General features: G+C 48.6%; 1 protein-coding gene across 4 annotated transcripts in view; it reads left to right on the plus strand.

The window, feature by feature from the left end:
• IQGAP2 (IQ motif containing GTPase activating protein 2) overlaps positions 1–26,259 on the plus strand; it is a 276,016-nt gene that overhangs the window by 163,135 nt on the left and 86,622 nt on the right. For 2 of the 4 annotated variants that reach the window (XM_083151991.1, XM_083151993.1), the window contains exons 6-12: positions 580–647; positions 871–984; positions 2,180–2,358; positions 3,018–3,105; positions 3,468–3,631; positions 6,970–7,057; positions 10,478–10,641. In XM_083151991.1, coding sequence (XP_083008117.1) covers positions 580–647; positions 871–984; positions 2,180–2,358; positions 3,018–3,105; positions 3,468–3,631; positions 6,970–7,057; positions 10,478–10,641 — 865 coding nt within the window. The remainder of the gene's footprint in view (positions 1–579; positions 648–870; positions 985–2,179; positions 2,359–3,017; positions 3,106–3,467; positions 3,632–6,969; positions 7,058–10,477; positions 10,642–26,259) is intronic. The other 2 variants (XM_083151998.1, XM_083152004.1) reach the window with 1 other exon arrangement.

Genomic DNA, 26,259 nt, shown 5'->3' on the forward strand with positions numbered 1-26,259 from the left:
CATATATCCAAAGTGATTTTCTAGTATCCATGATCTTTTACAGTATTATTCATTATAATACCAACAATGTCCCAGAGAACTCTGAAATGACACCATTAGGGCTGACTAATTCTAAGCGCCCCCATACACTAGTACGATATGGACTTTTTTCACACAAATTCGACCCTTCGGGATGTCATTTACTTCCGGTCCGGTGCGTACGGTACCGTGGCTGCCACAAGTATTTAACATATCCTGGGGCAGTGAATGGCGTCTCATACGGCACAACTGTATGCAATAGGACCACATGCAATGCATCATTTGCAATCTTAGCCGCCATGGAACTGCCAGGTTCTAGCATTCAATACCTCGCACTAGTGCATGCGGGGCCTTAATGCATTTCTGTACAAGTCTGGTGGCATTTGGAAAAGGTGTTGTAGCTTATCCTCCTTTCCGTGTATTGAATGATTAAAACCTTCATGTATGCCCAATCCATCACCAGGACACCAGCCACATTTGTTAGCCGTCTGATAGTTGCACAATTAGTGTTATTGAATAAACTTCTTGTATTTAATATAATATTCATTGTTCTTGTTCCAGTTTATATCTGTTTAAGCTCGGAATTGCCCCTCAAATACAGGATTTATTGGGAAAAGTGGACTTTACAGGTAAGAAGTTCAGCATAATGGTGGAGGCACGAGTGGGAGAGAACGTTACGAGAGTACAGTATAGTAATATTGTTATGTTGTGTTTGTCATTTACTCTGCGTGTACTATATATCAGGCCATGGGATCTGTCTCTGGTACCCATATACATTTTCCTAAGGAGACTTTTGTAGAAGTTTGTAACAACGTGAAAAGCTAACGTATACTCCTCTGTTTTCTTATCTAGAGGAAGAGATCAGTAACATGAGGAAAGAGTTGGAGAAGTATGGTATACAGATGCCATCCTTCAATAAGATTGGAGGAATTCTGGCCAACGAACTCTCTGTGGATGAAGCAGCCTGTAAGTTCCTTGTATACTCTTCCAGCACTTGCTGTGTGGTTCTAAGGGTCTCCATGGTCATGCACAGATTGCTATATCAGAATAATGCTGCCCATACACTTGTGAGATATTGCATGCAATCATTCGATTTCGACCACATCTGCCCAATAAATCGAATGATTGTATGCACACAATGTGTACCTTTCGACGTGATGCATGGGCACGTCGGTCAAATGTTGTGTCTTATGTGCTGCACATAATATTTCTTGAATTGCAGGAGCAATCGCATGTGGTTTTTAACCACATGCGTTGCTCGATCGCAATCCATGGGTGGGGGGCGGAGGGAAGGCTTTCAGCGGCGTGGGGTTTGGGGAGAGGGGGCCGTAGGGAAGCTGGCGGCATGTAGGGAAGCTGGCGACATGTAGCGGTGGGGGTCAGTCAGTGGTGGCGGCAGAAGTGTTTAAGATAGCTCAGCCAATCAGAGGGCTGCCAAGTGTTTAAACACTACTGCCACCACCACGGACCCCCGCCGCCTGCTAGCGCTACACTAAAACGTTGCCCTCTGCCCACCCTCTTCCAGCACCTGATGTGCCATCTCAAGATGGCATGCGACATCGGGTGCTGTAAGGGCGCACTTTTTGCACCACAAGATGCGACCTGGTTCGATGGACATCGCGCTTCGATGTTGCATCGAAGCCGATCGCATAAGTGTATGGGTAGCATAAGGGAGATACTAAATAATTTGCATCAGCTCAAGAAAAGCCATTCTTAGTACGCCTTGAGAACTGAGGATGGGAAACATTGACAATAGAGTATATATGGGTTAAGCTTATGATTTCTAGATAGGTAGAATTTCAGAGGCTCTTATCACAGAGATTCTTACACCATGCGGTTTTATGTTATCCATTCTGCTGTTACAGAATACATATTGGTAGTCTGCAAACTTGTAAGGATCCTTCTATTCCTGTGATTCTGCTGGAGGGACCATTATAACTTATTAATTCTGTCTTTAATCTGTCTTTAATATCCAGTATAGATAAAGTTGCTATATTCTATCACCAGTCAGTGGCAGTGTTAGTAGGAACCATCATTGCAGTTCTAAAACTATATTTAATCATTTCCAGATATAATTTAATCGTACTGATTTTATTTATTTGAGCTTTCATTCAAAACCTAGAAATTGAGTCTGAAGTCACACACGCTTCTTGTTTTGTAGTGCATGCGGCAGTAATTGCAATTAATGAGGCACTGGAAAAGGGAGTGGCTAGCCATACAGTAGCGACTCTGAGGAACCCAAATGCTATGCTGTTAAATGTGGGGGAGGGTCTTGACCAACAGTATCATGACGAACTCTCTCAAGCGAAGAAAATAAAAGAGGACAATGCAAAATTAAAGGTAAACAATTGTCAGTTATGTTGTTGTCTACTGATCTATAACCAATCAATTTCTTCCTATCATTTTATTTAGGGGGGTATTCAATCAGTGCCATTGTTTCCAAAAGTAGGAGATCAGGGCTTTTTTTGCCGATAATAGGCCGAATTTAAATTCAACCTATTCAGGTTTTCCAACGGCCATATAGCCTGCGGATCGGCAAAAACGGCTGAAAATTTGAAAACTTAGCTCCAGTTTTCTCCAATGCACAATTCAGCTTTTAAAAAAAATTTCAAATCTGCATCGGTGAATACATCAGCTAAATTTTCGAATTCATGGTCGATTTTGTCACTCCGCGGTCACGTTGAATAGGTGTGTGCTGATCTTTCCACCTGTCAGAAATATCGCCACACATTGTATACTCCCGATAACGCACTTGCCAAATACTATATACTGTAAATGTCTAGAGCACATTGGCTCTGTACACAACCGAAGAACTGCGGGTGCTGTTTTCTGTATTTAAAAAAAAAAAATGTTATTCATTTTTTTTTTTTTTTTGTGCCAGAGTTTTAATACATTACTGCTATGGCTGAGTTGTCAGATGACACTATTGTTTGTGCATGTGTTGTCAGCGCTGCTGTACGTGTGTTACCATGTGCTAGTAACTGAGCGTTGTCTTACAGAACAGTAGCGTTTCTGAAGAGGAAAGGGACGTTTATGAAGAGCTTCTCACCCAGGCTGAGATACAAGGTCACATCAATAAGGTTAACAGTAAGTACCTGGAGTCCCCATATACTGAATGAATGGGAATGCGAGTGTAGAACTTTGGGAATAAATAGCTTGGAGCTAAATGTTTCTGTTGCATGAGTATATTACTGCTGCGCTGTTTGCTTTTATTTAACATCCGGCAGCCGTGGGAAAGCTTCTGCATCTTCCTAAATTGCTTAATATTCTTGCTTGTAGCTAAAAACTTTGTCTTGAACATTTTGAGCCCTCTGACATACACAACGTGATGCACCTTGCTCCGATATTGTACTTCTCGTCTATACTGCAAACGGGTGAAATTTACATTATGAGAAAACAGCAACTTGTGAATAACCTTTCCAACTGTGTAAGAATTTCTTTCCTTGCAGCCAATGTAGCCTTAGTCCAAGTTAATGAGGCCATTGACAGGAATGATGAGGCGGGATTGTTACTGGCTCTGAGGCTGCCTGTTCTGAGTCTTTTTGAAGTTCAGCCACAAAATTCACCCTGGTACCTGACTCAGTTGTGTATCGCTAAAGACCAGAAAACACAGGTAATGGTGACCCGGTAGATCGTCATCGCTCATCACGCCATTAATTCCATTTTCTAACAGTTTGCATGTATCTTTGTGTGCTGCTCTTAACTTGTTGCTGAACTGGACATTGGCGTATGTGACTAAGGTATCCCGGTTAGCGGGGAAGCTGAACAGGGTTACTAATGACGGCCGCATGCAGCGCTAACCATGAGATGCTTCTTCTGCATCATGCTGGCACACTGTATAGTTGTGGGACTGAACCCCTTGAATAGTAGCAATCACCGACTGCAGTAAACACAGGTTACGGTCACTAGGTCAACATACGTTGTGTCCACCACTGAAGGTCGACCTTTTGACTTGTCAACTTTCCCATTGCGGAACAAATTGTTTTGTCTACATATTTCAGGTGTAGACCTACAAAATGTTGACCTTCAGTTGTCGACCCAATGTATTTTGACCTTCATTGAGTCGACCCAGTTTGGCTGAGCTCCTGGCAGTATTACATGTACATCTCATACAGATGACAGGCTCTTCTATAATAGGAACCCTGTTTTGGGGGTTATTTGTTTGATGATCTATACGTGAATGATACAGGAGAGAGAGAGAGGAGATAAAGTATGAGCCAACCAGCTGTCTGTTACTTTCTGTTTGTCCACTTTATCACACTCCAAGGTTGAGTACATAAGCTTCATAATCGTTCTATAGATGGAACCATAACTATCCCAAACTTCTGTCTTAAGCTGGCCACCTAAAGATTTAGCAGGGTATTCAATATGGGATTCCGACTGTCGAAATGTGCCGGCAGTCAGAATGCTGGGTAGGTTTTGCCCTGCTCAACTGAAAGTTGCTAGCTGGAATTCAATTCAATGTTCCACCTGTCGAGTGTTGAAAAGTGGGAGTGTCTGAAAATGGCCGCGAATTGGCGAAAAACTGATGTGAACTTGACAATCCACAGCCATTTCCGACAAAACATATCCGGCAGCATTGAATAGGCGGCAGCAGCTATTTCCCCTGTCAGAAATAGCGGTCAATATCGAATACCCCCCTTATTGTCCAAACTGGCTGGTTGGGACAAAAATCTGGTAATATTGAATTTCAAAGACAGAGGTCAACTGTCATTTGCTCCTATTAGTTACCAGATTTTTAGTTCAACCAGCCAGATTTGACAATAAATCTTTAGGTGTATGACCAGTTTTATGCAGATATTTCCGTGTTCCAAAACTTTGTAGGTGTTTTGAACATATTTATTGGAATTATGACATGCATTAACGAACAGTTCTGCAGAGACCACAAGCTTTATAATTACTGCACTCATCAGGTATACTCAGCAAAGCTGCTGTGTTGTTGACTGAATTATTATTCCTGTAAATGCGTTTTGATCATCATGGACCATATTTAACTATGATCCTTATTACCAGCGGCATACAGTATTTAATTTAGCATCGCAATACTAAGGAATATGCGGTACATGTGTAATATCTGGGCGCCCGATTTGGACATCGGGTCCATCGCATCGCATTGTATGTCTTAAAGTGACATACAATGCATGCAATCGCATACGATTTTCACTTTTTAAGGCACTCCCGATATTTTCAAGGGAAAATCGGGTCCATCGCACCGCATCGCATACCATTAACTATGGCATGCGATGCGATGTGATCAGATGCGATGGTACCCTATGTTTACTATACATAACACACATTTACATTGTAAATGCACTAAAATGTGTGATTACAATGTAAAATTAACCCTCTCTATCAACGGTAACCCGAAGCATGCGAGCGCAGCGAGCCCGCGAGGGGCGGCGGTACGCAGCCTCCGACCTTTTCATAGGCCCACTATCCACGTCGGCGTGGAGTTGATTTTATAAGCTGTGGCGAGCGCAGCGAGCCACCGAGCCCGAAGCGTGGTGAGGGGACGCGGATTACGAGGCCCGAAGCGTGGCGAGCGGCCGCGGATAACTTCACATGTACTCCGCGTCCCCTCGCGGGGCTCACTACGCTCGCCACGCTTCGGGCCTCGTAATCCACGTCCCCTCACGGGGCTCGCTGCGCTCGCCACGCTTCGGGGTCTGTGGCTCGCTGCGCTCGCCACAGCTTATAAAGTCAACTCCACGCCGACGTAGATAGTGGGGGTATGAAAAGGTCGGAGGATGCGCACCGCCGCCCCTCGCAGGCTCGCTGAATTCGCACGCTTCGGGTTAGCGTTGATAGTGGCCCTTGGACACATTCTGGACATGCACAATCATTCATATCATATCATTCTAAACTGACACATTAATGACAACAGGATTTTTTGAATCGTAAGCTCTTACAATTGTATACAATGCGATGCGATATTGTCTTAATTAGCAATAAAAAAGTTTTCAAGGGAAAATATGGTGAAATCGGGTCCATCGCATCGCATGCACTTTGTAAGTGACATGCAATGAGAAAATCGGGCGCCCAGATATTACACATGTACCGAATATGCTATTGGTATTTAAGATTACTTACTGCTTTGGCAAGGACCAGTGACATTCCCGTCCTCTGCGGCATCCTCCACTCTGACTATCTGTTGTGGCATGTCTGTGCATATGCATGCAGGCCTGATTAAAAAAATAGTCTGGTTAGGCTGGTGCAGTGGAAGCACGTCCTGGTTGCCGCTGGAGCAAGGGCTTGTGAGATCTCCCCTTGAACGGTGGAAGTAGCAGTACCTGGGATTGCTAGTGTTGCCAAGGCAGTGATGCTGGGAAGAGGAGATCCTCTGAGAGCCGCAGTTGTGATTGATGCCATTGCCAGCCCTGATAGACCTGAAGCGGTTACAGATTTTTAACTGAATATGAGCAAAAAAATTGGTTGTGGGGAAGCAAGGGGCACCCACTCGTGTATTGGCCTAGGGCTGCTGCAACCCTTAATCAGGCCCTGATTATACTTCCACCTGGCAGAGACTGTGTAGGCTGTTACTGGTAATACAGTTTGTACTGCTCATGCTGTCTGTAGATGGCGCAAGCGGTACAGTAGCAAACAGTGGTGAGCTATACTTTTACTGATGTGTGAACGAAAGCTAAAGGGGTCATGTGTCATTGTTAAATGGGGCCCTACGAGCCAATGACATCACTTAGGCACTTTGTGTCTTACATCTCCGTGATAACGCTGGTTCCATTTGCTTGTACCCCTTAATAAATGCGTAAACTGCATTGTCGAGGATATTTTCTTGACCTAGAAAACAGCCGTTTCGCTTTTCTGCCTATTAAAGTGTCTTCGACTTTTTGATTGAACTGCAGTATATATTAAAGTCTTCGATCACCAGCTTAGTGGCTCTTTTTTTCATAAATGGAACATTAACACGAAGGTTTCTCTCCTCCTGATCCCTAGAAAGCAGGTGTCCCCAGTTCTCTTGACAAAAGCGAGATTCAGAAAGACGTTAGTGTTGCCAATAAGGAAGCTGAAGCTCACACGCTTAGTGAGTAAACCTTTAAATGACTGTCTGTCCTACACCTGAGTCGTAATCTTCATTAATTAGTGCATGCAGAAAATCTAGTTCTGTTAATTAATAAAACACCGATTCTATCAATAAATGTTGTTTCTGTTACTGTTCTTCTCAGTGTTGCAAATGCTCCAATCACCACTGTGTGCAGTTTTGGGATTATTCTTTATGTATCAGGTAGTTAACGTTTCTTTGTTTCATTACGTACAGCACTTCTGGCTGCTAGAAAAGTAGCGGCTGAAACTGCTTTACAGATCCGCACGGCTCTGACATTCGCAATACCACCACTCCTTTCACGCCTGTAAAACAAGAACTCTCCAATAAATCACACGATTATAGGTATCAAAAACCAGACAACACTGAAGTCTAGAGGGTGGCGAAATGCTAAACGACGCGTTTCTCCAACATGTAACATTGTCATTCGCAGATCTATTCGTAATGCCTTCCTAGTTCACGGCACAAGATTGAAATAATGAAAAAACATATATATATATATATATATATTCCCCTACAGTATGAAACATATGTAACCGATATCTATGAAATAAAGGAACCTGAGTACATTGGTCCTTTTAAAAACTCTGTATATTTTGTGTTGTCTTAATATACTTTTATTGGATGTTGCAGTAAATTTATTTCAAATTGTACTAACATTCAGTTCAAAATTATTTCAAAGAAGCCTCTCAATTGGTTTTAAGAGACCTATACAATAACGATTGCAGAACATGTATATTTTACTGTACACGTGGGCTGAAAGGAGTGTCCTATTGCTGCTGCATGTGAAAGTATATGTTCACTTCACGGTTTACAGTAATGTACTGGTATGGTGTATAGGATGTACATTTGATCCTATTTTATGTTATTAGACAAGTATTCCTAAAGGACTTTCCTTGCAAGTGTTTTACGTAAATGTCAAAAACGGGTTACTTAAAACATGGCTAAATTAAATGTATTCACTTTTTTGTTAAAACCTGTTTCCCAAGTACATAACGGTGAACTGCGAATTTCGGTGTGGCGACCATTTTCATCTCAACGATGTGTGTTCATGTGCAATGTGCATCATCAAAGTGCAACTGTTGTCTGTATAATGTGAAAAAAGGAAAACACTAAATTTGAAGACATTGAAATTAATTCATCCTTATAATAATTTTTTTTTTTTTTTAAAAGAGGGTTCCAAATTGTCAGTTTGTTTCCACTAACCCGCATAGTGCTAACCGCTTATAGGCATAAAGACCGAGGGAAATCTGCATCCTACTGTACATGTTGTTCCATTTCCGTGTAACATCTGCATGCCTGTATCTTACTAATGGTCTCTCGTTCAGATTTCTAATTTGCATCTGGCAATCAAGATGATCTGAAAGGGCTTGTGCTTTTTATTCTGTTACATACTGTAAATGTACTAACATCAGTTGCTTTTCTGGTGCAGGCGTGACTGTGCGTGTCTGATAAACACAGTGTATGTCATCAATAGTTAATTCCATGTGTTTTTTTTTCTGCTCTGAAAATACAAAAAGTAAAATTTTAATGAAATAACACCAAAGTTACACAACAGTCTCTTGCATCATGTCACCATCCAAAAGTTTTTTTTTTTTTTTTTAAATAAATGTGATCTGATTTTGGCAGCAACGGAGCATTCGGCAACATAGCCTTCCCTAACGACATCCCCATTGGCCCTGCATGTAGGGCTGATGGAGGATGTTGAGCGCGCATAGTCTTCAACATAGTGGGTACACACTAGACTCTGCCCCATATGTCGGTCCGATCCACCAGATTGGACAACATAACGTCTAGGGTGTGCCCAGCTTTACCCTCCTAAAAAGGTGTGCTTATATAGAACACTACATTATAATACCCCTTTATTTATTTATTAACAGTTTCTTATATAGCGCAGCATATTCCATTGTGCTTTACAAAGGGGACAGTGATACAACAAACAGGGTATTTACAGACAGTCAAAATGTAGGAGGGCCCTGCTCGCAAGCTTACAATCTATAGGGAAATAGGCATTGATACATAAGGATAGATACTGTATTCTTTCCCAATGCTGTGCCAGGTCAGACCAATATCTCGCTCCCAGGTCTCCCGGTTCGCCCATTATATGGAGGGGGACCCGGGTTTAACCCTTCTTATAACCAATCAAATTGGTGCCTGCTATAAAATTGTTCTTATGGTGGCTAATTGGCCACTAGCCTGAATCTCTCCATGTGTACACATCTTACTCTCGATTAACAAAACACTGCAGCTCTTGGCTTTTCGCAAATTAAATAAAAATCACAAAACCTGTATGTGTTCTTGCAGCTGTGATCTAATTAATATTAATGCGAGATCAGCACGGATCTGTAGCGGTTACGCTGAAGCGTTGTTAATCATTGTCCTGGCCAGACAGGAAATTCCATATTACCAAAGGGATAACAATATGACAGTACCCCACGAAGAATAGAGCAAGCACTTCCCCCAATCCAGCATTGTGCCCATTGATATTTATGTGGGGTTGCTACCATTTACAACCGGTATAGTTCATTAGGTCAACCCTAAAAGGTCGACTTGCACAAGGTTTTGGGGTGTCATTTTTTCACATTTAGCATATGGACCCCCAAATAGTGTGCCACGTCCCTTTGGCAATATGGAATGGTACAGTACTTCAGCTTTCATTTATCAAACTGATTTGTATTTTGCCAGTCATCACTGCACTCCGCCCACTGGCACAAAGTCCTTGCGATCAGACACGCATACGCCTAGAACTCTCGGGATCTTTTATTTATTTTTTAAAATTTAAGAACCTTTCTCCTGCTGTGGTATGAATGACTGACTGTGCACAGTTCAGTAACAATTTGGAGAGTTAAAAACTATAAGACATGTAAAATAATAATTATTATTGTGACGGGACACCTGCCCTTACGCTCTGACTACGCCCTTTGGGTCCACAGATGGCGGTTCCTGGTCTCACGGGACCTGGCCAATAGGGGATTTCCTGTTAGTCAGTAACCGCCTGTTACTGACTCCGCCCACTACGTTCAAGACACACAGTGGTTTGGGCGGCGTGATCACTAAATACCGCTGGTCTGATCTGATGTGAGGGACTCTTGTGTAATCACTGAAAATTAATTCTGTACTGCGGCATTATCTTAAAATATACTGTAATGTCTTGTTATAAAGTATTTGTACAAATGTGATCATGGGTTCAGTCATATACATGTTCACATATGATCTCTCTGTAGTCCACCTACATCCTTCACGTCCATCTCAATTTCCCATGGTTAGATTTGTTTACTGAATCCTAAGACATAATTTACTTGTGGATCTGGAATTATTGTATGTCCGGTAAGTATACCTCGCCTTCCCCTTTGCAATAATGTTGTAACCACCCTTCGTTTCCTTTGCTGTACTGTAATCTAGTGCTAGGAGCCGTGGAAAAGATAAATAATGCCATACGTAGTGGAGACTCCTCGCAAACCATGGCGGCTTTGCAGCTTCCGGAGGCCTATCTGCCTGCTGTCCATCCCTTTGCAGAGACCTTCTACCAGACTGAGCTCCTCAGCCTGCAGAGTCAGAATCCTGCGGTAAGAGATTTCCCACAAGGTCACATTTTATATGAGATGATACAGCTCATAATTTGCTTTATCAGTAGTTGTTCTGATGGGCGTGTGATTTTTTTTTTTTGTCAAATTGTAAAGGGGCCTACACACGCCCGGGCGTTTTTCAGGGCATTTTCTTAGTCATCTGGCTTAATTTGACTAGATTGCTTAGAAAATGCCCCTACAACACTCTGTGGGGGGGTATGCAAACCTCCACCGCTATTTCGGACAAGTGAATTCGCGGCAGATGCCTATTCAATGTTTCATTACCGACAGCATTGAAGAGGCATCACGGCAGAATGAGCTCGACTTTAAAAGCTGTCGGGCCCGTTCTGACGGTAACGCCCGTGGATTGTCATGATCCCGGACGTATTTCGACAATCCATGACCGTTTACATGGACACGCCCTTTTTTCGACGATCGGCAGGCAGAACATTGAATCCCACTTGCCGATTTGCTGTCGGGCAAGCTACAAACGGGCCAGGATCACGGCTGTTGGGACAGACTGACAGTCATAATCCGGGATTGCATACACCCCTATGTAGGGGCCACAACAATAGCGATGCATGGCCCCGCACTGTGCAGCGTTGTGTGCTGAGCAATCTAGCATCGCACAGATCGCTAAGCAGAATCTCTACTTGTGTAGGCCCCATAAATCTACAACAAATTTTTGGGCCTTTTATGGTAACCCTGTGAGTATTGTTATGTTGTTGAAGTAACTAAACATTGGATAGACAGTTGGAAATAAAGCATGTTCCACATTGCATAACATTTGCTTAGTATAATAGCTTACCACAGACAATTGCTTGAATCTATTTTGGACTACTTTAATCTAAATTGATTGGCTCTTATAGGTCACTGCACTGAGCAAGTGTTCATGCAGCCTGTAATCCCCACACTAAGACATTATAATTAACCGTTAGATCTGTGGAATACTCAGACATTGTAAAGGATATACCTATTGGCAGCAGTGGCGGAACTTGAGAGTATTTGGCCCAGGTGCAAAAACAGAATTTGGGCCCCCCTCCTCCACTCCAACCCAAGTTCACAATATGCTACACAAAAGTTGGCCCTTTAGTCCTTAGGGGCCATGGTGCAATGCACCTGCTGCACCAATGGTAGTTCCGCCTCTGATTGGCAGCATGGCAGGGGGTTGGGTACTTACTATTTAAAGTATTTGCAAAACTAATAATTATTATGATTATTGCTACTGTGATACTTTATTTATATGACGCCACCAGGTTTTGGCAACACCTCCCAAAGCACTCATCCGGAATTCATGGGAACAACATAAGAAATACACTGTACAGAACACTGCAGAATATGCAATGCAAGCCCTATCAGCATTGTTGTGTATGCAGTCATAATACCTACAGAAATGGCTGCCTCTTGTGGGGAGGAGATGATGGCATATATGAGGACAGAGGGCCCTGCTGGTATCCAGATGACTCTCAGACAGTGTATAGGTAGACAGCAGCTTGACATGAACTAAGTGGACATTGATAAAAGGTTGACATGGCAGTGGTTAACACATGAGAGGTCGATACTATTTTTAAAAATTTTGGGGATTATTTTCATTTTTTACCATCCACGTGAAATTCGATTGGGAGCGATAAATTGACCTGGCCTAGGTGTATGCGCTACACTAAAACTCAGGCCATCTTTATAATTTGACCTTTTCCACGTCGACTTTCTATAACTGTCAACCTAGTGCATGTTGACCCTTTGACAATATCGACATAGTGCATGTTGACCTTTTGGTGTCGACATGTTGACTGTCTTCATAGACATTGTCTGTGAGCTAATCCACCCCTGACCGTGCTTTGAAAATGTACATTCATAGAAACATTCTATATTGACTTTTTCATTAATGCCATGACAGGGTATTTGTCAACTCGCTGTGACCCTTATACCCCCAGACCCCCTTTCCCACAATAATAGTCCACACCTTCATATTGGATTAAATTGGCCACAGCAGCCATTTTTTATTAAAACATTAACAACATATATAAAACCAACAGTTATTCCTGATCTCCACATAACCCGCAAAGGTGATCCTCGAGGCCCAAAACCCCTAACAATCTGGCATACATCTCCGAGCACCTCTCTGACCCTTTTTACCCCCAGCCGTTGAGCAGGCTCGAGGGCACCGATCTGCATAGACCCCGTGCTCCTTGACGATGTACCCACATAGCCTCACCCTGAGGAGTCCAGCCCCCGCCATGGGGCCCTCCCCTCCACAAAAACCAAGCCTCCATGATCACCAACCTCGAGGATCCCCTCCGCCCTAGCCACTGTGACAAATAATAACCTACCCTAAACTAATACAATCATTCCCACTAACCTTAACAATAGGGAGGGTGGGTGGGAGCTTCTTAATCCTTGACAAAATGTCTGACCTGGGGCTACGTGAACCCCTCAATATATACTATCCTGCCGCCCTGTTAGGCCCCTCCCCCTCCCCTATGTCACTACACAGTCACCCCCCTTTACAACCCCTTTATCCATGAACCCACTATGCTCCTTCCAACCCCTGTCAAGTGGGCCTCCCCCTAGGCTCTGCCCCAGTCCAGCCCAATACATGACAGGGTATTTGTCAACTCGCTGTGACCCTTATACCCCCAGACCCCCTTTCCCACAATAATAGTCCACACCTTCATATTGGATTAAATTGGCCACAGCAGCCATTTTTTATTAAAACATTAACAACATATATAAAACCAACAGTTATTCCTGATCTCCACATAACCCGCAAAGGTGATCCTCGAGGCCCAAAACCCCTAACAATCTGGCATACATCTCCGAGCACCTCTCTGACCCTTTTTACCCCCAGCCGTTGAGCAGGCTCGAGGGCACCGATCTGCATAGACCCCGTGCTCCTTGACGATGTACCCACATAGCCTCACCCTGAGGAGTCCAGCCCCCGCCATGGGGCCCTCCCCTCCACAAAAACCAAGCCTCCATGATCACCAACCTCGAGGATCCCCTCCGCCACAACGCATGGGGTTAACCCCTTTACCCCCTGCGTATCCGCCACAAAGCCACAGCTACTTCTACCCCGTCCTGTATAGCCAAAGCCCACATATCCATACCCACTGCGTTCAAGTGGACCCCGTCCTCCCTCCAAAATGCGCCCAACCCCGATTCTAGCTCAAGGTGGCGCACCATCACTCCCCCATTCATGGCCACAAATTTACTAATGGCCCTGTTGACCTTGATCCTAGCCTTGTTGATCCTTTCCACTGAACGCGCCTCCCTCCACACTTTCCTGGGCACTATCTCGGACCATACTGTAATGACCTTTGGAAATAACGCCCACAAGCGCAACAAATCAAACTTTATATCTCTAATTAGCTCCCGGAACGGCCTAACCCCCAAATCATTACCCCCCACATGTAGCACCAAGATCTCGGGGGGCCTGTCCAGCCTCACGAAACGATGGAACTCTGGTAGTACGCCACTCCACACCATGCCGCGCTTTCCCAGCCAGCGGACATCGAATTCGCGGCCATCCAAACCCAATCGTCTTCCGTTTGTTCTCATCCCGGCCCGGACCGCGCCCCAAAAGACGTAAGAGTGTCCCATGATCCATATGAGACATGGAGGTTGCCCTAAACCTAAAGAAAATAAACAAAAACAAACTTCCAATGATCCGCTCCCTGCATCTTATAGCATTCCCACCCTCACATAGGATTTGAATCGCGCCGAATCCCATCTTCCAATTTTCTTTATTAAATCTTCCCCGAGACCTAAGCGAGCTGCCTCCGTAGCTGCTCCTATCCTAAATGAGTGCCCTGCATATTCCTGCTCCCTAAGGCCTAACAACCGCAGCCCTTTCCTGAAAACCCCAATAAATTGAAAACGGGAGAGAAATGACCCGTCATCATGTAACAACAATGGATCACCCAATTGCCCCGCGGCAAACCTGCAACCCTTGAACACTCTGAAACATTGCACCGGGCACATGAACGACCCCTGTACCTCAAACAGCACCACCCGCCTGCCCCTGCCGAATTGGTCGGTTTTCGACCTTCTGATGATAAATTCCACCCTGTCTGAAAACAACGAGACCTCCTCGTCCCTGAGGCCCCCGGGTGTCCTGACGCTTGGGCTGACCAATTCCCCCAACCTGAGTGCTCCAAAAAACGCCAGTGAAAATGCCAATCTAAACAGATTGGTCTCATAAGCCGAACTACAAACTGACCCCAGCTGTCTGCCCAAATCCTGCAATAGCTTAAAAGAAACCGGCCTTCTCTTATCCTGCACCGCCTGGCCCCTCCTCCAACCCTTAAGAGCACGTGTTATCAAAAACCCCTTGGTGGCGTCCTGCCTCCCGTTAGCCTTAAAACCAAATGCCAAGGCTGCCATGCACCTGCCTATCTTTGCGGTGGACCACCCCATCTCCTTGCAATGGCCTATGTACAACAACACCCTGATCTCGTCCTCTCTCTCTGGCAAGCCCACTGATTCGCACCACTCATTCCATTGCTGCCACTCCTGGCAATACGCAGACCACGTGCCAGGTGCGAGTGAATCCCTGATGAGCTGCTCCGCTATTCTTCCAGCAGCTTCCAAAGGTGCCTCGGGCAATCGACCCCGTCCCGATCCGCTCCCGGTGCCAGCTCCCTGAACCGGTCCCACTGCCAACGAGACAAGGAGTCCGCTATATCGTTAGCCACCCCCGGAACATGTCTAGCCACCACCCAAGCATTCAGGGCTAAGCACTCTAGCACCAATCGTTGTAAAACTTTAACCACTGGAGGCGATGAAGCCGACAAGCGATTGACTGCCTCCACTACACTCATGTTATCACAATGAAAGCAGACTTTCTTGTCTCTGAATAAAGGCCCCCAGATCACTACTGCCACCAGTATGGGGAAGAGTTCCAACAATGCTAGATTCCTGACCCAACCCCGAGTAATCCATGCCTCCGGCCATTTTCCTACACTCCAATGACCCTGGCAATAGGCCCCATAGCCCACGCTCCCGGCAGCGTCGGTAAACAGGTCCATATCAAATGCTACCACCGTGTCCGACATCCACATCGCTCTGCCATTGAACGACACCAAAAATTCCGCCCATACTTTCAAATCGTCGCGCAATTCCCTCCCTAACCTAATGAAATGATGAGGGGACGTAACTCCAGCCGTCGCCCCTGCTAGGCGTCGGCTAAAAATCCTGCCCATTGGAATAATGCGACATGCAAAATTTAATTTCCCCAACAACGACTGCAGCTCCCTCAACTTGATTTTCTTTATTCTCGCTGCCCTCCCAACTTCTGCTTTAAGCGACACTAGCTTGTCTGTGGGTAATCGACACTCCATCCGCACTGTGTCGATGGTAATCCCCAAAAAACTAATCTCCGACTTGGGCCCCTCAGTTTTACCAGGGGCCAATGGCACCCCGAAATCTGCTGCCACTCGTTCCACAGTGCACAGCAATAGTTCACATATCTTGCCGTCCCCTGGGCCAATGCACAAAAAGTCATCCAAATAGTGGATGATTGACCTGCACCCTGACACGTCCCTAAATACCCATTCCAGAAATGAGCTGAAGGCCTCAAAATAGGCACATGACAGGGAGCACCCCATCGGGAGACAACGATCCACAAAGTACCCTCCCTCCCAAAAACACCCTAACAACCTAACGCTTGCTGGGTGAACAGGCAACAATCGGAAGGCAGACTCTATGTCTGTCTTTGCCAACAGGGCACCCTTCCCAAAACTCTTCACCCATTTAACAGCCTCATCAAATGACGTGTAAACTACAGAACAGATCTCTGGGTCAATACCATCATTCACTGACGCCCCCTTAGGGAAAGAAAGGTGATGGATGAGGCGAAATTTATTCGGCTCTTTTTTGGGCACAACCCCCAATGGGGACACTATCAAATCTGCCATAGGCGGTGATGCAAAAGGCCCAGACATTCTCCCCAGCTGCACCTCCTTTTTCAATTTTTCCCCCACTATCTCTGGGTGCTCCCTCGCTGATTTTAAGTTACCCTTAAAAACCCCCATCCCCGCCACCTCTGAAGGGATTCGAAACCCATCCCGGAACCCCTCCTCTAACAACACCGCCGCTTGCCTGTTTGGGTATCTATGCAGATAACCCAGCATCCTTCCCAATCGTATTGGAGTCTCCCCCTTTTGAGGTAGCCTCCCTCGGTTTTCCCCTGAAACACTTATTTGCTCCATGGGCACCTCCGCATGAGGAGCACTCGTGTTTGAACTTGCACTTTGCTCCAAAACGACATGCTCCCTCATTAAATGCAAAGCATAGGCCCTTCTGCAAGGCCGTACTGGAGACCCCTTCTCTTGGGCCCCCCCTGTCCCCTCGAAAGGGCTGACCTAACCTATTTGGTGCCGTCACCTTCAACCACAACCCAATATCTTTATGATCCCACCTGATATTCGGCCGCACCGCCTTACGCTGCCTGAACTGTTCATCATATCTCAACCACGCCTGACCCCCGTACACCCTTTCTGCTTCCGCAATAGCATCCATATAACAAAACAAAGCCGAACAGTTCTCTGGCGCTTTTTCCCCTATAACACTGGCTAAAATCGCAAAAGCCTGCAGCCAATTAGAAAACGTCCGCGGTATCAACCTATACCTCCGACGTTCCTCCTCCTCCTTCTTTTCTTCCTTACGTGGCCTGTCCAAATTAAAGCGCTCCAATGGGAGCAGCGAGAATATGTCTACATACTCCCCTTTCCACACCTTATCCCTTAATTCCTGTTTCAAGTGAGCCCCCAGCGGTCCCTCAAAACAGACATAAACCTCCCCCTTAGCAGAATCACTGACTTGCACCGTTTCCACCACACTTTCCCCACTATTCTGCGTAGCCCCCGAACTGCTAACGCCCCCTGTACTGCCTGGCGTAACCCACGCGCTGGCTGGCGACTGACTTGTCCCCTGCCTCACCTTTGTAAACCATTCTGCAAACCCTGTCACCAACTCTAACATACCCGTAGTAGCCTCACTTTGCTGAGCTACACCCGCCACCCCCTGACTCCCTGCCAGGGGCCCAGAAGACAAAACAGATGACTCACCAGGCTGCCTGGGGGCTGTGAACCCAGCAGCCGCAGCTCCTGTGTCCAGACGCGCACTTCCCATTCCAGATGTTCCAGGCACCTCCTCTGGTCTACTCGGTCTTGTGGCCGGGCGCGCACCCCTCTCGGATCCTGCGGGCGCCGCACTGCGTGCAGGCTCATCATCGACGTCGAAGCCAGCCGGCTGCCGCTCGTTCCCTGGAGCTCTCACCCCGCTGGTACTGCCGCCTTCTCCCCGACCTCCCGTCTGGGCCTCCTCGTCGGCCGCGCTCGTGCCCGCTGTCATCTCCGCTGTTTCTTCTCGCACGGGAAGGCGACCCTTCCCGCGCTGTGAACCCCGCCGCCCTGTAGGATTCCTCCCAGACCGCGCCTGCCGGGAGGAAGGTGTCCGTCCCGCGGAACTGCCTGGAGGGTCCCGAATGGGGCTCCTGGATCGGCGCCGGGTTCTGGGGGTGAAAGAAGGGCTAAGGCGCTCCGGAGGCCTGGACCTCCGAGGCCGTGCGCCGGAGGGGTCAGACGTGTCAGCGTCCGTCCCCAACCCCCGTATGAGGCCCGCTACCTGCTCCTGTAGCCAGGCTGCTCCCTGCGTACCGGCCGCCTTCCTCAAGGAGGCCAGCGCAGTCTCGATATCTGTCATGCTTGGGTGACACACGATCAGTCAGCAAGTCAGCTTCTTAATCCTTGACAAAATGTCTGACCTGGGGCTACGTGAACCCCTCAATATATACTATCCTGCCGCCCTGTTAGGCCCCTCCCCCTCCCCTATGTCACTACACAGTCACCCCCCTTTACAACCCCTTTATCCATGAACCCACTATGCTCCTTCCAACCCCTGTCAAGTGGGCCTCCCCCTAGGCTCTGCCCCAGTCCAGCCCAATACATTATATACCAAAGTAATGTTCTTGATCCGATGAAAAGTTAAATAGCATGTGACAGACTTGGCGTGTCCAAACTATGGCCCTCCAGATTTTTGAAACTACACATCCCAGCATGCCTTTCCATCATTTTAGCACTCCCTAATAGCAAAACTGTGGCAAGGCATTATGGGAATTGTAGTTTCACAACAGCTGGAGGGACATAGTTTGGACATGCCTAGACACTCCAAAGCAGGACACATCACTGTCTAAGTGACGGCTCCCCCCACTATCTATATGGGACTATAGCTGGTGTGTGAGAGCACAGCAGGACACATCACTGTCTATGTGGTGGCTCCCCCCACTATCTATATGGGACTATAGCTGGTGTGTGAGAGCACAGTAGGACACATCACTGTCTGCAGCGGCTCCCCCCACTATCTATATGGGACTATAGCTGGTGTGTGAGAGCACAGCAGGACACATCACTGTCTATGTGGTGGCTCCCCCCACTATCTATATGGGACTATGGGGTGAATTTATGAAGCTTGGAGAAGTGTTATCTATCCCCATAAAGAACGTTATGAGCAAGGTGATAATGGTTCAGCCAATCAGCTGCAATATGTAAATTGACAGGTAAGAGCTGATTGGCTGAACCATTATCACCTTGCTCATAATGTTCTTTATGGGGATAGATAACACTTCTCCAAGCTTCATAAATTCACCCCTATAGCTGGTGTGTGAGAGCACAGCAGGACACATCACTGTCTAAGTGACGGCTCCCCCCACTATCTATATGGGACTATAGCTGGTGTGTGAGAGCACAGCAGGACACATCACTGTCTATGTGGTGGCTCCCCCCACTATCTATATGGGACTATAGCTGGTGTGTGAGAGCACAGCAGGACACATCACTGTCTATGTGGTGGCTCCCCCCACTATCTATATGGGACTATAGCTGGTGTGTGTGAGAGCACAGCAGGACACATCACTGTCTAAGTGACGGCTCCCCCCACTATCTATATGGGACTATAGCTGGTGTGTGAGAGCACAGCAGGACACATCACTGTCTATGTGGTGGCTCCCCCCACTATCTATATGGGACTATAGCTGGTGTGTGAGAGCACAGCAGGACACATCACTGTCTGTAGTGGCTCCCCCCACTATCTATATGGGACTATAGCTGGTGTGTGAGAGCACAGTAGGACACATCACTGTCTATGTGGTGGCTCCCCCCACTATCTATATGGGACTATAGCTGGTGTGTGAGAGCACAGCAGGACACATCACTGTCTATGTGGTGGCTCCCCCCACTATCTATATGGGACTATAGCTGGTGTGTGAGAGCACAGCAGGACACATCACTGTCTATGTGGTGGTTCCCCCCACTATCTATATGGGACTATAGCTGGTGTGTGAGAGCACAGTAGGACACATCACTGTCTATGTGGTGGCTCCCCCCACTATCTATATGGGACTATAGCTGGTGTGTGAGAGCACAGCAGGACACGTCACTGTCTATGTGGTGGCTCCCCCCACTATCTATATGGGACTATAGCTGGTGTGTGAGAGCACAGCAGGACACATCACTGTCTATGTGGTGGCTCCCCCCCCACTATCTATATGGGACTATAGCTGGTGTGTGAGAGCACAGTAGGACACATCACTGTCTATGTGGTGGCTCCCCCCACTATCTATATGGGACTATAGCTGGTGTGTGAGAGCACAGCAGGACACGTCACTGTCTATGTGGTGGCTCCCCCCACTATCTATATGGGACTATAGCTGGTGTGTGAGAGCACAGTAGGACACATCACTGTCTATGTGGTGGCTCCCCCCCACTATCTATATGGGACTATAGCTGGTGTGTGAGAGCACAGCAGGACACATCACTGTCTATGTGGTGGCTCCCCCCACTATCTATATGGGACTATAGCTGGTGTGTGAGAGCACAGTAGGACACATCACTGTCTATGTGGTGGCTCCCCCCACTATCTATATGGGACTATAGCTGGTGTGTGAGAGCACAGCAGGACACATCACTGTCTATGTGGTGGCTCCCCCCCACTATCTATATGGGACTATAGCTGGTGTGTGAGAGCACAGTAGGACACATCACTGTCTATGTGGTGGCTCCCCCCACTATCTATATGGGACTATAGCTGGTGTGTGAGAGCACAGCAGGACACATCACTGTCTATGTGGTGGCTCCCCCCACTATCTATATGGGACTATAGCTGGTGTGTGAGAGCACAGTAGGACACATCACTGTCTATGTGGTGGCTCCCCCCACTATCTATATGGGACTATAGCTGGTGTGTGAGAGCACAGCAGGACACATCACTGTCTATGTGGTGGCTCCCCCCACTATCTATATGGGACTATAGCTGGTGTGTGAGAGCACAGCAGGACACATCACTGTCTATGTGGTGGCTCCCCCCACTATCTATATGGGACTATAGCTGGTGTGTGAGAGCACAGCAGGACACATCACTGTCTATGTGGTGGCTCCCCCCACTATCTATATGGGACTATAGCTGGTGTGTGAGAGCACAGTAGGACACATCACTGTCTATGTGGTGGCTCCCCCCCACTATCTATATGGGACTATAGCTGGTGTGTGAGAGCACAGTAGGACACATCACTGTCTGTAGCGGCTCCCCCCACTATCTATATGGGACTATAGCTGGTGTGTGAGAGCACAGCAGGACACATCACTGTCTATGTGGTGGCTCCCCCCACTATCTATATGGGACTATAGCTGGTGTGTGAGAGCACAGTAGGACACATCACTGTCTATGTGGTGGCTCCCCCCACTATCTATATGGGACTATAGCTGGTGTGTGAGAGCACAGCAGGACACATCACTGTCTATGTGGTGGCTCCCCCCACTATCTATATGGGACTATAGCTGGTGTGTGAGAGCACAGTAGGACACATCACTGTCTATGTGGTGGCTCCCCCCCACTATCTATATGGGACTATAGCTGGTGTGTGAGAGCACAGTAGGACACATCACTGTCTATGTGGTGGCTCCCCCCCACTATCTATATGGGACTATAGCTGGTGTGTGAGAGCACAGCAGGACACATCACTGTCTATGTGGTGGCTCCCCCCACTATCTATATGGGACTACTAGGTGATTCATCGCGCCCTACGGGCGCTCTTCACACCGGCGTAAGGGGCTACGCCCCTTAATTTGTGAACATTTGTATTGTGAGAAATATGGTTAGAATTGTATGAAAGATGCCCTGTATTGCAGCTTCTGGCAGTGGGTGAGGGTCCAGCGTGGCAGCACAGGAGTACCGGACGGTGGCCCTGAGTCAGTGTCTCCTCCTACTGGGTGGGAGTTAGGGTGCATGAGAGCAGGAGGCTGGGATATGAGGCATGATAGGGGTATGTGGGCAACACAGCGTCAGCGATTACCCAGTGGTGGAAGTTACGGTTCAGGAGAGCAGGAAGCTGGGTAGTGATAGGGGTGTGTGGGCATACGGGGGACTAAAGAGGGTGGTGGACACTGTGCAGCTTCTGCCAGTGGGTGAGGGTCCAGCGTGGCAGCACAGAAATACAGGAGTCAGTGTCTCCTCCGACTGGGTGGGAGTTAGGGTGCATGAGAGCAGGAGGCTGGGCGGTAAAGCATGATAGGGGAATGTGGGCAACACAGGGTGAGCGGGTCTCCACTGGCGGAAGTTACGGGGCAGGAGAACAGGAGGCAGGGCAGTGTCCTCCCACATTGATGGCAAAAGTATTCAACATCGGCCATAAACCATAGATTATTTGAAAATCATTGATGGTCGATGGGCATCCCTAGAACTGGAGGAGGGTGGGGGACAGTATGCAGCTCCCGGCAGTGGGTGAGCGTCTCCTCCCACTGGGAGGGAGGGAGTGAGCGTGCATGAGAGCAGGAGGCTGTATAATAGTGGTATGTGGGCAAGACATTGATAAAAGTTGTGGCGCTGGTGCAGAGGGCAGTGGGGAAACCTGCAGTGCGGCAGCCAGGGCCGGATTTCCCACCTAGGGGCGGTACCTGCTTGTGGTGGTACAGGATCCCCCCTTATCACGGGTGTACGTTAAATGCGGGAGCGGGGGCCGCGGTGGTCCGCTGGGGGGTGGAATTGCCGGAAGGGGGTCTGCAAATTGCGGGAGGGGGGGTGGTGTGTGGGGATCCGCGGTTAGCGGGAGGGGGCGGGGGTCCGCAAATCGTGGGCGGGGGCGCTTGAATCGTGGGAAGGGGGGTCCGCAAATTGCGGGAGGGGGGTTGTCGGGGTTAGTGAATTGCGGGAGGGGGGGTTGCGGAGGTCTGTGAATTGCGGGAGGGGCGCGTGGGGTGCCGTGAGTCAAGGGGGGGTGGTGCGGGGGTCCGTGAATCACGGGAGGGGTCATGAATCGCAGGAGGGGGGGTGTGGGGGGTTGCCGTGAATTGCATGAGGGGGGCGTGAATCAAGGGAGGGTGGGCGCAGGGGGGTGGTGCGGGGGTCCGTGAATTGCGGGAGGGGGCATGAATCGCGGGAGGGGGGGTCGTGGGGGGTTCCGAATCGCAGGAAGGGGGGTATGGGGGGTGCCGTGAATTGCGTGAGGGGGCCATGAATCGCGGGAGGGAGGGTCCCCGAATGTGTGAATTACCGGGCGGTCGCAAATCGCGAGAGGTGCCGAGGGGGCCCGCAAATCGCGGGAGGGGGGCGCTACGGGGGGTTTCGTGAATCGCGGGAGGGGGGGTCGTGAGGGGTTGCGAATCGCAGGAAGGGGGGTGTGGGGGGTGCCGTGAATTGCGTGAGGGGGGCATGAATCGCGGGAGGTGGGGTCCCCGAATGTGTGAATTAGGGGGCGGTCGCAAATCGCGAGAAGTGCCGAGGGGGCCCGCAAATGGCGGGAGGGGGTCGCTACGGGGGGTTCCGTGAATCGCGGGAGGGGGGTCGCAAATCATAGTAGGGGGGGGGGTGCCGTGAATCGCGGGAGGGGGGGTCGCGGGGGGCCCTTTTAATGCCGGGAGGGGGGGGTCGCAGGGGTCCCGCGAATCGCGAGAGGGGAGGATGCAGGGGTCCTGCGAATCGCGGGAGGGGGCTCGCGGGAGGGGTCGCTGGGGTCCCGCGATTTGCGGGAGGGTCGCGGGGGTCCCGCGTTTCGCGGGAGGGGGTGGTCGCGGAGGTCCAGCGAATCGCGGGAGGGTGTGGTCGGGTCTGGGACGGATATTAGACAGCACTTACATCGACAGCCATTACATCGACACCATTAGTTCGACAGCTCAATAGGTCGACATGGTTTTAGGTCGACATACCATTAGGTCGACATGTCATTATGTCGACAGCTCATTAGGTCGACAGCTCATTAGGTCGACATGTTTTTAGGTCGACACTGCCATTAGGTCGACAGAGTCTATGACGACAGTCAAAAGGTCGACATGGGTTTTTTCACTGTTTTTTGGCCGAAATGTCGACACAGTTTGAAGTGTACCGCAGCCGCTCGCTATGCTTCGGGCACGGTGCCTCGCTGCGCTCGGCACACTATTTTATTCTCCCACCACGCCCTAGTGGATAGTAGGGCATGAAATACCGCCTGTCGGCTCAATAAACAGTGAAAAAACCCATGTCGACCTTTTGACTGTCGACATAGACACTGTCGACCTAATGGCAGTGTCGACCTAAAAACATGTCGACCTAATGAGCTGTCGACCTAATGAGCTGTCGACCTAATGAGCTGTCGACCTAATGAGCTGTCGACCTAATGACCTGTCGACCTAATGACCTGTCGACCTAATGACCTGTCGACCTAATGACCTGTCGACCTAATGACATGTCGACCTATTGAGGTGTCGAACTAATGGTGTCGATGTAATGGCTGTCGATGTAAGTGCTGTCTAACAATAGTCCGGATACCGGGGTGGTCGCGGGGGTCCCGCGAATCACGGGAGGGGGGGTCGCGGGGGTCCCGCGACTTGCGGGAGGGTGGAAAGCGGGGGTCCCGCGAATTGCGGGAGGGGGGGTGCGGGGTCCTGCGAATGGCGGGAGGGGGGGTCACGGGGGTTCCGCAAATCGCGGGAGGGGGGTCGCGGGGGTCCCGCAAATCGCGGGAGGGGGGTCGCGGGGGTCCCGCGAATCGCGGGAGGGGGGTCGCGGGGGTCCCGCGAATCGCAGGAGGGGGGTCGCGGGGGTCCCGCGAATCGCAGGAGGGGGGTCGCGGGGGTCCAGCGATTCGCGGGGGTCCCGCGATTCGCGGGAGGGGGGGTCAGGGGGGGTCCCGCGAATTGCGGGAGGGGGGGTCGCGGGGGGGTCCCGCAAATCGCGGGAGGGGGGTCGCGGGGTCCTGACAGAGGGTAGGGATGTGCAGGAGTAATGGTGGATGGTGGCTGTGGAGTAATGGTGGATGGTGGGCGTGTACTGTAGCCCTGGCTGGGCGGGGGGAGGTGATGTCAAGGGGGTGGAACGTCAGACACATGAAAGTGAAACTGTTCTACACAGGAACGTTCTCCACAGGGGTTGAGTGACAGATCTGGCTAAATATATAAGAGATAGCTGGTGTGTGAGAGCACAGTAGGACACATCACTGTCTATGTGGTGGCTCCCCCCACTATCTATATGGGACTATAGCTGGTGTGTGAGAGCACAGCAGGACACATCACTGTCTATGTGGTGGCTCCCCCCACTATCTATATGGGACTATAGCTGGTGTGTGAGAGCACAGCAGGACACATCACTGTCTATGTGGTGGTTCCCCCCACTATCTATATGGGACTATAGCTGGTGTGTGAGAGCACAGTAGGACACATCACTGTCTATGTGGTGGCTCCCCCCACTATCTATATGGGACTATAGCTGGTGTGTGAGAGCACAGCAGGACACATCACTGTCTATGTGGTGGCTCCCCCCACTATCTATATGGGACTATAGCTGGTGTGTGAGAGCACAGCAGGACACATCACTGTCTATGTGGTGGTTCCCCCCACTATCTATATGGGACTATAGCTGGTGTGTGAGAGCACAGTAGGACACATCACTGTCTATGTGGTGGCTCCCCCCCACTATCTATATGGGACTATAGCTGGTGTGTGAGAGCACAGTAGGACACATCACTGTCTATGTGGTGGCTCCCCCCCCACTATCTATATGGGACTATAGCTGGTGTGTGAGAGCACAGCAGGACACATCACTGTCTATGTGGTGGCTCCCCCCACTATCTATATGGGACTATAGCTGGTGTGTGAGAGCATAGTAGGACACATCACTGTCTGTAGCGGCTCCCCCCACTATCTATATGGGACTATAGCTGGTGTGTGAGAACACAGTAGATTGTCAGCACAGGGGACTGACGGCTTTTCATGAACAACATCAAAAATTGCAACTTTTAAATAACTACAACGTAGTAATTTTACTTCATTTGAATTACTTTTGCACAAACCAGAGGTTTTGTAAGTAACACTTGACTTGATAATACATGAATGCATAACCTCTATGTGACATTAAATATAATATAGAGTCACGCATTATATAGTAACCCAGTGGTTTCCACACTGTGTGCCGTGGTACCTTGTGGTGCCTCAGGACACTTGCAGGGGTGCCTCGGGTTGGTTGGTCCAGGACCAATGCAAATTAATTTTTGTCAAAGTAATAGGCAAAACCAGTGCTTGTGGCTGACAATAATAAAATGTGTACAAACAGAAGCAAAACCTGTCCCTCATTACATAAATACACCTAAAGTTATAT

Source organism: Crinia signifera, chromosome 1 (assembly GCF_055691185.1).
Source record: "Crinia signifera chromosome 1, ASM5569118v1, whole genome shotgun sequence".
NCBI classification, from domain to species: domain Eukaryota; kingdom Metazoa; phylum Chordata; class Amphibia; order Anura; family Myobatrachidae; genus Crinia; species Crinia signifera.